Source organism: Podarcis cretensis (assembly GCF_951804945.1).
Source record: "Podarcis cretensis genome assembly, chromosome: 9".
In the NCBI taxonomy this organism is placed as follows: Eukaryota; Metazoa; Chordata; class Lepidosauria; order Squamata; family Lacertidae; genus Podarcis; species Podarcis cretensis.
Genome location: NC_137178.1, coordinates 14,786,449 through 14,799,320, shown reverse-complemented (window position 1 = coordinate 14,799,320; position 12,872 = coordinate 14,786,449). Strand labels below are relative to the sequence as shown.

At 41.8% G+C, this 12,872-nt stretch overlaps 1 protein-coding gene across 5 annotated transcripts in view; it reads left to right on the top strand.

The window, feature by feature from the left end:
- WDFY3 (WD repeat and FYVE domain containing 3) overlaps window positions 1–12,872 on the top strand; it is a 129,384-nt gene that overhangs the window by 75,463 nt on the left and 41,049 nt on the right. For 4 of the 5 annotated variants that reach the window (XM_079990653.1, XM_079990652.1, XM_079990651.1 and 1 more), the window contains 8 exons: window positions 451–545; window positions 2,032–2,152; window positions 3,217–3,434; window positions 6,284–6,519; window positions 8,204–8,338; window positions 8,815–8,994; window positions 10,437–10,670; window positions 11,820–11,919. In XM_079990653.1, the coding sequence (XP_079846779.1) occupies window positions 451–545; window positions 2,032–2,152; window positions 3,217–3,434; window positions 6,284–6,519; window positions 8,204–8,338; window positions 8,815–8,994; window positions 10,437–10,670; window positions 11,820–11,919 (1,319 nt within the window). The remainder of the gene's footprint in view (window positions 1–450; window positions 546–2,031; window positions 2,153–3,216; window positions 3,435–6,283; window positions 6,520–8,203; window positions 8,339–8,814; window positions 8,995–10,436; window positions 10,671–11,819; window positions 11,920–12,872) is intronic. The other variant, XM_079990650.1, reaches the window with a different exon arrangement.

Here is a 12,872-nt window from a genome sequence, read left to right as displayed (position 1 = left end):
AAATATCGCATGTTTCTCTGTGAGACTACATTTATCTTCCATTGCTCTGAATCTACCAGCCTGGGAAACATAAAACATTCCTTATGTACAGTTTTTTTCATGCTTGGTAAATTTAATAATCTTTTACAGTGGCTTTCCAGAATCCATTTCAAAATACCTTGAAGATGATGTTTTCCCCCTCCCTATGCTTCAAAATGTCCTATTTATAGTAATTTTGCACACATGGAGAGAGAGAGTTATCCAGGACAATTTGTTTCAGAGTGTGTGTGTGTGCGTGCGTGCATGTGTGACTGAGTCAACTTTATTCAATCCTAATAAATGTCAGGATCTGAATTTTAAAGAAAATAATTGCTGCTTAGTGTTGCTTTGCAGCCAATGTTAATTAATGACAAATTAAACTCCACCTGTCAAACGGAGTGCATGCTGTTTTTCCCCCTCTTATCCACCAAGGTTTGGGCAGTTCATCTCTTCTACTTTGCCTACATTTGCAGTCTGTGAGAAATTTGTAGTCATGGAGATGAACAATGAAGAAAAGCTTGACACTGGTAAGTAGTTCCAGTTCTAGTGGAACCGAAGAAATCACTTGAGACATGTTTTCTCATTACCACGGATGATGATCTCTTTGTTTTCAGTGATACAATACCTTCACTTTTCTTCTCTAGAAAGATAACCTTTTAATTAGGATGGCCCTTTTAAAGTTAATTTCCCAAGGTTGCACTCTACAAACTTCAGCACCCAAGAAACTCTCATTTAAGTCAAAGAGGCTGGCATGGAAATAAATTCCACTGGTTTGTGTTGCAAAAAGTGCAGAAAGTTAAGAGAAAAGGCCTTTTCACAGAAATAAAAGTAAAAGAAAACTTACTGCATGGCCCTAAAATGTTAAATCTTCTGCCATAGATCCTCTATGATATTTACATGTAAAAGCAGCAGTTGCGACCAAGTGTGTGGGACTTGGCCACACAGAGTTGAAAGTGATTAGTCTCATTGATTTTGGTTTTCTTTTCATGTAAAAGGAATTAGGTTTAATTGAACATTCAAGCCATCTAAATGGAAATGAAGTGGAAGAAATGTTTACATTGGCACTTTTTGAAGTGTAGTCTACAAGAAAAGTAATGAAATTCCAGGTGGCCTGCATGGACCACAGCTCTTCAATTGTTCTGAACCACAAATTGCATGAAAAAGCAGGAGTAAACAGTTTCTAGCATATACTTTAAAGGTAGCGGAGCTTGTTTTTCTTGGCTACACACATCAGCTGGAAGTTCTTCCCCTCTTCGTTTCCCTTTGTGTGAAAAGGAAAAAGTAGCGAAGTCTGAAATGTGAAATGAAAACAAAACAAAACGGAGCCTTTATGAGCTTTAAAACCCACTTAACTTTATGCCCTCTACCATTCTGCTCTTTAGTTCAGAAATTCCGAGTATTTTCCCTCCATCCTTTATTGCCCTAAACATGATGGGAACTTTTATAGTGCTTCTGCATACTTACATGTCTTCCTTGAGCACATAGAGTAGAAGAAAGAAACGGAAGAAAAGAAAATGGTTAATTTGAAGTGTTTGTCGTATTTTCCTTGCCCAGGCAATTTTCCCACCATTCAAGTTGGTTAAATGTTTCAGTCTTGATTAGTAGGATCATCTTCACTCACCTGCAGAGCTTGGAATCTATTTTATGGTGTACTAGTAACAATAATTTTAATTCACACTCTTGCTACATGAAATTCATTTGGGCGTAGTTTGTTCTTAACTGTGGGTGCAATCACAGTGAATTTACTAATAAATTTCCCCTTTTCTGTTTGTGGTGACTGCCATTCTGTAACCTGCAACTGTTATTTTCAGTCAGCAGTCTAGTGTATTTTCAGCTCAAGCAGGTTTTAGTCATACACTGTTTGTTACAATAGCAGAAAACTATTTACAAACCAGTTATATTTTGAGGGGGCAGGAGGCTTAATGGCAACTGATGTTATTTTAGAAGATACAATACTTGCAAGAAGCATTCCATTGATATGTTTCAAAGCTAACTATGCATTTTGTGTTTTAGGAACGGAAGAAGACTTTGGAGGTCTTGTTTCTGCAAATCTTATCCTTCTGAGGAACCGATTGCTGGACATACTGCTTAAGCTTGTGTATACGTCTAAAGAAAAAAACAGTGTCAACTTGCAGTGAGTACAAGTAGCCTAACTTTTGCTAGAAAATGTGACTGTGTCAAAAACCCACAACACCTTAATGGACAAAAACAAGGCTTAGTCAAGCTCTACTTGAGAGTTCCACGGATGGTGTTAGCTGCTTTCAGCATATCCCTGTAATTGGCATTGTGTTGCACCCCTGTGCCATAGCAAAGGCAGGGGGCAGTTGTAGTCATTATTATGGTGGCTACATCTATGTGGAATTACCACCACATGTTTCTGTGCACAGCTGTGTACACCTGGAATTGGGCAAGTAGATGGCCAATTAGTAGTGAAATGCTAATACGGCAACCATCTATTGAGGGCATTTATTTAAAGAGATTGCAGGTTTTTATGTATTTATCAATTTCATTTCTTTAAGAGCCACACTGTTCCAAAGTTTGGGGTCAGCCTATTTGTATAAAGACACCCTTCCAAAGATATCTTGAATGGAATTTGGGTGACCCTGCAGGGGAATTGAGTTCCACAGTTGAGAAGCATCCTCCAAAAATGCTTCTCAGTTCCCCTGTGTGGCCGTTGGTTGGTTCATGGTGCAGTAATAATAATAATAATAATAATAATAATAATAATAATAATTTAAAGTAACTGAAGTGATGAACCAGTTCTTCATATAGTCTCATTCATTAAATAGCTTTATAGACTGAAGGAAATTTTCCATTTATGAAAAATTGTTTCACAGGAAAGTGAATAGGAACTTATCTAAGACTATTAGAGTTTGAAGGGACTGCAAGGGTCATCTACCATTCATCCCATTCAAGGCAGGAATCTTTTGCCCAACATGGGGCTTGAACTCACAACCCTGAGATTAAGAGTCTCACGCTCTACCGACTGAGCTATCCAGCAGAGATTATTCGGAATGCTCTTAAGGAGAGTTAGCGCATTCTCAATTGTGTACTCTCAACCTTGCAAAATGCAAACAGAGTTAAAGTTACATATCAAACAGAATGAAAAGCACCTAACGTTTTTATCCTATAAGGCTTGCCCATTTTGTCTGGCTTTAGTCCATTAATTCTTTAGCATTCCTCCTACTTTTTATTCAGGGCTTGTGAAGAACTGGTCCGGACCCTGGGGTTTGACTGGATTATGCTGTTTATGGAAGAGCACTTGCACCCTACCACAGTGACATCAGCCATGAGGATTCTGGTGGTCCTGTTGAGCAACCCAGCCATTCTCATCAAGTTCAAGGAAGGCCTCACTGGGGGAGGCTGGCTTGAGCAAACAGATTCTGTGTTGACTAATAAGATTGGAACGGTGCTTGGTATGAATATTTAAAAACGTCCTAATTTTTGAACTCTTTTTCTCCCCACCCCCACTTTTATTTTATTTTTAATATGAATGTTGTGGCTGATACAGAATTGATCTAGTACCAGGAAAGCCAGTTTCAGTGTAGCATTCTTAACAGAGTGAATCTGTGGAGGCATGCACTCAGAAAGTATTGTAACTGAACGGGTCATCCTGTGGAATGCACTCCTATTAGCCTAAGGTTGTAGGCGTGGGTGATTTGAGCTCACACCTTTATGGGTGAGCACATTTCACAGATAGCTCATTAAGGCAAAACAGATTTAGTCTGTCTGTGATTATGGCTGTAAAACACCCATGTAAATCAACCCAAGCCATGTACAGGATCATAGACTAGACTGGTTTGTGACATTATCAGATACCGTATTGGCCCGCATATAAGTTGCACCTTTAAAATTGGGGGGGGGGGGGAATACCCAAATATAAGCCACTCCATTCCTTGCTGCTCCTGGCTGCATACTGTAAGGTCGCGAATATAAGCCGCACTTTAACTTTTCACCGTTGGAATGGGGGGGGGGGGGAGTGAGGCTTATATTCAGGCCAATACGGTACAAAGCTTCCCAGTGAATCTGACAAACTCAGAGGTTTCTGCGAAACAGTACTGCATAGGAGCACAGTGACATCTGAGGAATATGGAGGATCGTTCCCAGTGCAATGCTATGTATGTTTACTCAGAAATAAGTCCCACTCAGTGGGGTTTACTCCCTAGTAAGGGCACTTAGGAGTATAGCCTTAGTCACCTTTCAATGAACGTTGGAGCTAGAATCCATCTCCATTGTGTCCCAGCTTCCTCCCATGTGTGGGGAGGGTGATGTGTGGGTTGTTGTACACAAGCAATCTTCGTGTTTGCACTTCCCAAATTATCTCTTGACGTTATTGGAACAGCAATTGCAGCTGCTGCTGTAATATAAGAATAGGTCCAAAATAAAATATTTGGAAAGTACTGAGATGACTAAACCTTTAAAATTGGAGGAGAGAGTTGAGAAACCATCTATGAACCTGAGTTGTACCTGATGAACAATACATTGAGCATCTCTAGATTAGGACATAGTCCATTACTTAGCAAGAGAGTATACTAAAATTTGAATCTTTTTAACAGAAGCAAAATAATTAAATTACAAACCTTGAATGGTAGATGACATTCTTTATGCCAGATGTCTTTTTATACTAGAAACTTATTTATCAGGGATGACAGGTAGAGGGCACAGAACAAAAGATAGTGAACATTTTTGGATGATATTGAGATTATGGAATTTAGGTGAAATTGGATTCCAATTTGAGTTCTATATGGAAAGGATAATATCATGTATTTTAAAATAAATTAGGTCCTGTTTCACTGTCACTGTCTTGTATTCTCATAGGAGAATCATTTTGATTATGAAGAATAATGACAAACATTTTGTACCAATGTTATTTATTATTACAATTTTCTGGCAACTCTTTTCTTCATGTACTTAAAAACAATGGTATTTCAGAGTTCCTCCTTAAATTGAATCACCTTATTCCCTGGATGTAGCCTGTGTTTGAAAACAGTAGTATTGTTCTGGGTTCCCGCCCCACTCCCCACCCCATCTGTGTTCAGTTCTCCTATGTTCATAATTTTTGACAAATCCAAACCAATAAAATCCTGGTGCTTGGGAACCCTGCACAATGGATTTTGACAGGTGGGCAGGACAACCTACCTGTCCATCATGAGATGCCATATTGATGTTATGTGATTGGCAGATGGGTTATCCTGTCCACCTGTCAAAAGTTAGCCCACAGGATGGGGCCAGGTGAAGATCTGGCCCTTGGCTCCAGTAGGGTTCCCCACCCCTGATTTAAAGAGATGTTAACCTTTTTATTGGTAGCAGGAAGAAAGGAGGATGGATGTATGATGCAAGATGGTCTTCGGCAGGCATAGGCAAACTCGGTCCTCCAGATGTTTTTGAGACTACAATTCCCATCATCCCTGATCACTGGTCCTGTTAGCTAGGGATGATGGGAGTTGTAGTCCCTAAACATCTGGAGGGCCGAGTTTGCCTATGCCTGGTTTATGGGTTGTATCCACTTTTAGCCATACTTGGGGTAGACCCATCAAAACTAATAGACATGGGTAACTTAGTTCTATTAATTTTAGTCGGTCTGTTTTGAATTAAATTCACTTGGATGCAACCCTGTGCCTGGAATAATGCTCTTGCTGAGAAGGTGACCAAACAGTTTTGAGCATTGAGGTAACTGGAATATGAGGATGGTTTTGTTGCCCAGTGGCATGGTTTTGTTCCATGGGTAAAGAGGCCAAATGGGACTTCAACACTATGACCTAATCTTTTGGGGGTGAAGAATGAGAATAGCTTTATGAGGATATTATTTTTAACCATCCCTCAAATCTGAAAGTATAATGTGCCACAATACATTCTGCACTGCTTCAAAAATTGTGCTTTTCCCCTTTTTTTCTTGTTTCCTACACATTTTTTTTTATTAAGCATGGGAGTAGATACCAGACTAAACTGTTGTATCTTGAAACTCTGAAGAAACATGAGTAATTTCATTACTTTGCACATTCCTCTGCACAATCCCAAAACATTTTGACAGGGCAGGCAAATAAAATGCCATAGCAGAAAAGCGTCCATCTTGGGTTGTTTTTTTTACCATTGAATTAATGTTGGCCTGGTATTTTGACAACCTGTTGCTCTGACTACCCTATTTATTGTTGATACTAGTTACACACAGGTGTTAACAACGGTGCTCTGTTCCATTATGTTGATGTTGTGAATAGGACCCACTGTTGTTGATTTTTGGCTTTTAATTTTACTTTCCCCTTCTCAGGTTTCAACGTTGGCAGGAGTGCTGGTGGCAGATCGACTGTCAGGGAAATTAACCGGGAGGCTTGTCATTTCCCAGGCTTTCCGGTTCTTCAGTCATTTCTTCCTAAGCACACGAATGTGCCTGCGCTCTATTTCCTCCTAATGGCACTTTTCCTGCAGCAGCCAGTCACTGAACTGCCTGAAAACCTGCAGGTCAGTGCACCTGTCATCACCAGCCGATGTAATCAGGGAGGCCAGGTAGGGATTATCTAGCAAGATACCAATTTTGTTAAGTGTGACTCAAAAAAGCAAGGGGGGGGGTGGAGTGATGGTTTGAAGCCCCCTTCACAGTAGAGTACTTAAGCTCTGCGATGAAAGTTGTGATGAAGCATTCTGTATCTGAGAGGGACTTGACATTCGTTCCAGTGCCAGTTAGAATCATGCTTAATAGAAATATAAAGGACATAAGAAGATACAGCCTTCATTCCCTTGCATTGTGTGGACAAATCTTCTCTTGCGCTCTTCTAGAATTCCACTGAATTCAGTAGAGGTCCCAGTGGTTAACAGGCACAGGTCATTCTAATGTCAAGTTTAATTTTGTGTGAATGATGGGGAATGCTCTTCAGAAAGCTTTATAATTTGAAAATGAATGCATGACTAAAGAAGGGTCAGAAGGGTCACTGCTGTTTGAGAAACAATAATGAGGAGCTGCATATATAGGCATGATATTGTATTTCTCCCAAGTTTTTGTTTCTTCTTGGAACTCAATTAAAAAAGCAAACAGTTTGTATGGCTGGACTGGAGAACGAATGGTGCCCTGATAGCCTCCTCTTTTGTAATTCACAAGTAGCTACTTAAGCATATGCTAAAGCTGCCCCAAGGCCAGGAGCAGTGGGCAGATAGATAATACGCCTCAACGCCATCTCGAGGTGTATAGTATTGTCCTTTTGAAGTACACAAGCAGATAATGAGAGGTCTTTAAAGGCTGCATGCTGAGTTTACTGGAAATTGCTTGATGGGAGCTTTTAGAGCTTCAGTAAGGCTGCTGCGTTTCCATGCACTGCTCTGGTTCGCCAGAAACAGTCTAGTCATGCTGGCCACATGACCCGGAAGCAGTACACCGGCTCCCTTGGCCAGTAAAACAAGATGAGCGCTGCAACCCCAGAGTCGTCCGCGACTTGACCTAATGGTCAGGGGTCTCTTTACCTTTAAGGCTGCTGCTAAATTCCAATAAAACTTGAAATACAGAGAGACTTGGTGTGGGGGGGACTGCTGTGGTATTTTGCAGTGGATGGGACTTGCTAGATGTTCTGGTGGAAGTTCCATCTGAGTCTCCAGTAACAGAAGATGGAAGCACTTGGATTGCCCAGATGCTTCAGTGGGCATCAACGTTGTCAGTGTTCCTAGTGCCAAAAATATTAGTTGCATCCTTTATAAATAGGGGTTTTGCTAGATCCCCTGCATTCAATGGAACAATCAGCTCCCCAGATTCCATGGGACATAATACACCTCAGAATCCTGTTGGGTAGTTTCCTCCATTTCTAGGGTTCAGCACTGAAAACCAACAGAGATTGATGGAAAACCAATAGAGACCTACAATTCCTGTTGTGTTCATTTGGTACCTCTACATAGGCGCTTCTAATTGTCTTGAGTTGTCACTTGAGCACTAAATTGGAACAAGTGCCCCTACCCCCAGTAAAAGAAATTTCAGTATGACGAGACATATCCCAAGCTAATGTTGCCCTTTTCTATGGAAGCCAATAATAATAATAATAATAATAATAATAATAATAATAATTAATACTTATTTATAGCCCGCCCGCCCCAGCCAAAACAGGGCTCAGAGCGGCTAACATCAATTATAGTGATACTTTTAAATTGGGTTGTGCGTTGACTATTATTTCCCCATCCCCCTATTCTCAATTTTCTTTCCAATCAACAGTTTGACTTGGATTCAATTTGGACATTTATATTTGGTGTTCCTGCATCAAGTGGCACCGTGGTTGCTTCAGTTCACAATCTTTGCACAGAAGCTGCATTTTTGCTGCTGGGGATGCTTAGGAGCATGTTGAATTCAGTAAGTATGAACACTGTTCAGATGTCAATAAACATCCAGCTTCCTAATTATGGGCTACGATTTGCTTTTGAAAGCTCAGAGAGGCTTACCTGGGGCTATGAGGCAGAGTTCCCTCCATATCCTAATAGGGCTGATACATGCTTAGCTTTAATATTTTATTTATTATCTTTATGATGCCGTTGGTGGACATGGTTGTTTAGAGAGCAACATAAGCAAAAAACTATCTCCATGTCCCAGTGAGTTTATCTTCAACCGTTTTCATATTAAATACAAATTAACAAAATGATGAGATGATATCTTACTCTCCATACAATGTGTTTTTCTTTATTTCAGCAGTAGTTATTTCATCAGTCATTATATATTGGATTTTGTTTTATGTTAAGATTCCAGTGCAGGTTATGGCGCGCTCTCTCTCTCTATATATATATCACACAAACACACACACACAATTAGCTTTGTTTTTGCTTTCATTACAGCCTTGGCAGTCCGAAGAAGAGGGTTCTTGGCTTCGGGAGTATCCAGTCACATTGATGCAGTTTTTCCGCTACTTGTATCACAATGTTCCTGATCTGGCTTCAATGTGGATGAGCCCCGAGTTTCTTTGTGCACTGGCAGCCACTGTATTCCCTTTCAACATCCGGCCATACTCAGAAATGGTAAGAGAACAAAACACACAAAGTAGAAACCAGCGCTCTCTCTCTCTCTCTCTCTCTCTCTCTCTCTCTTACTTCTTGTCCATATGGCATTTTCTGTTGGGATCTGGGATTTTTATTTGCTGAAGTTCTGCATTTATATACCACCTTTCCATACAATAGGACATGCTAGTATATATATATATATATATATATATATATATATATATATATACACACACACACACACACACACACACACGCAGGTGGCGCTGTGGGTTAAACCACAGAGCCTAGGACTTGCCGATCAGAAGGTCGGCAGTTCGAATCCCCGTGATGCGGTGAGCTCCCGTTGCGCGGTCCCTGCTCCTGCCAACCTAGCAGTTCAAAAGCACGTCAGAGTGCAAGATAAATAGGTACCGCTCTGGCGGGAAGGTAAACGGTGTTTCCGTGCTCTGCTCTGGTTCACCAGAAGGGGCTTAGTCATGCTGGCCACATGACCCGGAAGCTGTACACCGGTTCCCTCGGTCAGTAAAGCGAGGTGAGCGCCACAAGCCCAGAGTCGGCCACGACTGGACCTAATGGTCAGGGGTCCCTTTACCTATACACACACACTCACACACAAAATGCATATAATGGGTTGTGTGTTGGACAAGGACGTTGGAGATGAGGGTTCAGATCCCTGCTCAGCCATGAAACACACTGGCTGACCTTGGGCCAGTCGCTATGTCTCAGCCTAATCTACTTCACAGGGTGGTTGTGAGGATAAAATGGGGAAGGCGGAAAGCATGTGCTCCACTTAGGCTTCTTGCAGAAAAGGTGGAGTGCAAATGCAATTAATAAATACAATAAAAACAATAACAAATTTAGATGGTGTGTGTTGGTAGGGTATAACTGCCTCCAACATAGAAACAGGAACGTATTGCTAACAGTTGTGGTTAGAGTACGACAGAAGGCAATGGGAATGGGATGATCTATACCAGGGGTAGGCAGCCTAAGGCCCGGGGGCCGGATGTGGCCCAATCACATTCTCAATGCGGCCCGTGGATGGTCTGGGAATCTGTGTGTTTTTACACGAGTAGAATGTGCCCTTTTATTTAAAATGCATCTCTGGGTTATTTGTGGGGCATAAGAATTCGTTCATTATGTTTTTTCAAAATATAGTCTGGCCCCCCACAACTTCTGAGGGACGGTAGACCGGCACACAGCTGAAAAAGGTTGCTGACCCCTGAAAATACTCTATTATCCAGCTGGGGGAAACCTTTTGGAAGAAAATTGTATTCAGTTGTTTCCTGAACAGTCCAGGAAACAGTCCAGGAAGCAACAATCCCTAAAGTTTATACTTGTAGAAAAGCAACACTAAAATAAGTGAATAACTGCAAACTGCTCCCTTCCTTGCCTTGGCAAAGATAGTTTTGGTTCTAGTAAATCGCTTGACTTGCATTATTGGTGGTTGTTTTTTAAAGGTTACGGATTTGGATGATGAAGTTGGATCTCCAGCAGAGGAGTTCAAAGCATTTGCCTCTGACACAGGAATGAACCGAAGCCAGTCAGAATACTGCAATGTTGGATCCAAGACCTATTTGACCAACCACCCTGCTAAGAAGTTTGTGTTTGACTTCATGCGTGTGCTGATAATTGATAACCTCTGCCTTACACCTGCTAGCAAGCAAACTCCTTTAATAGACCTTCTCTTGGAGGTAGAGTTGGCCTTCTGCCGTTGTTCCTTTAAGCAGGACCAGAGGTTGTAACGAGTATTTTTCATGATCTGTTGTTTGTTAAGAGTACTGGTTATACCAAATTGTGAGTGATGGTAAGTTGCAGCCCTTGGATTGTATCCAACCCTGTGGAAGGGCTAGCTGGCCTGTGAGTTGCCACCACTTTCTCTTTTCACTCCCTTTCCTCTGAAAGATCCCTGGAACTGTTCTGGAGGAAAGGGATGAAAGGAGAGCCAAACATATGGGTGGGCCAAAGAAGGAACACTTCTTGTATGACCCTGGGTGGATCTAGACACAGGGGAGGGGGCCCTGCCACTATAAATAAGTCAGAAATTATATCGTTATAACAAAAGAAAGAAATCCCTATGGAAAACTGTGTTTTAAAATTTCCTGCTCTCTGCCGCCATCTGGTGTTGCTTGTTTATAGCACTTTAAAATCGTCATTTCTTTACTAATGTAGCTGAGTCTCCTCTGATTGTCTTGCCTTGTGTATTTTCTGGTCAGCCTCTAGCTCAGAAAGGAAGGAAGGTGATAAGGCATTCACTTCAATGTGCATCACTCTGTAAGCCTCCCTCCTTAGCTTTTTGAACCAGAAAACAGCTCAGAAAAATGTGAGAGAGTGGAGGTAGGGAGATTCCCACCCCCCAGTGCTCACATTTGCTTCTGTCTTGTCCAGAGCTAGGGAGCAGCTTGGGAAATGAAGTCGAGTAGCATGTGAGCAACAAAAGGAGGCTGCACCATACTCTTGTGATCCATGTCACCCTCATCCTCTTCTCACAAAGTGGTCTTTTTATGAGGACCTGCTCCTCACACCACCCCAATGAAGAGTACCAGTAGAACTAAAAAGGCATCTGTTGCCACCATTAAACAAAAAAAAGTATGTGAGTGTGGGTATGTTCTATCAATTTAGCAGGTAGCTTTTATTCAGGACATTTTTTTCTCATTTAAGAAGGAAAGTATATTTTAATTGACTGTATTGACCACAGTTGTTGTACATGGAGCACATTCAATTTGTGTTGAGTCCCAGACAATACAAAGCCTGGGGTGGTCCTAAATTTGCCCGTTTAAAGGAAGCCCTTTTAAAGGAAGCCCTTACGGTAAATGCTTCTATGCTTTTGTTTTATTTTCCAGGCCTCTCCCGAGAGATCGACGAGAGCACAGCAAAAAGAATTTCAGACCTATATTTTGGACAGTGTGATGGACCATTTGCTTGCCGCTGATGTTTTATTGGGTAATTAACTTATTTTGCTTGACTCTTTTTCAGTATCACGTAAAAACACACTAAAATGGCTTTACGATGGCAAGCTCCGTTCGAAAGGAAAAAGTTCAATATCTGGGAACGTTTTTAAAAGAATCCGGGTGAAAACCCTGAAAGAGCCTTTATGCAAGTCCTTTGGTTTGGTTGCACTTGGAATTCTGCGTACAGTTCTGTGTACAAGTCCCGCTTGTGAGCTTCTAATAAGCATCTGGTTGACCACTGTAGGAAGTAGAATGCGGGACTAGATAGGACTGTTGTCTGATCCAGCTCTTACATTCTTAGAAGCTCAGGCTTAATGTATGGAATCTCAGGCTCTATGTGTCTATACTAGAGACAGCCAAGATAAATCTCTGGTCTCTTTCAGAAACTTCAGCTTTGTAAGGTAAAGGTAAAGGGACCCCTGACCATTAGGTGCAGTTGTGACCAACTCTGGGGTTGTGGCACTCATCTCACTTTATTGGCCGAGGGAGCCGACGTACAGCTTCCAGGTCATGTGGCCAGCATGACTAAGCCGCTTCTGGCGAACCAGAGCATGGAAACACAATTTACCTTCCCACCTATTTATCTACTTTCATTTTGACGTGCTTTCGAACTGCTAGGTTGCCAGGAGCAGGGACCGAGCAACGGGAGCTCACCCCATCACGGGGATTCGAACCGCCGACCTTCTGATCGGCAAGTCCTAGACTCTCTGGTTTAACCCAGAGCTCCACCCGCATCAGCTTCTGTAGCTGGTGTCAATCAGAGCTCCACTGTTCCAGGCGAGGTGGAAAAAGGCAGGGAGCAAGTCTTCCAGGGCTCGCAGCCAAGATGGGCTTTTAACCCATCTAATGTTGTGAGACCAGGGTATCTTGCCACCTGTTCCTTCCTCTGAAGTTCTGCTGTGGTCCTCCACTGTCAGAGGTCTGAAGGATGGGCATACGAGGCAG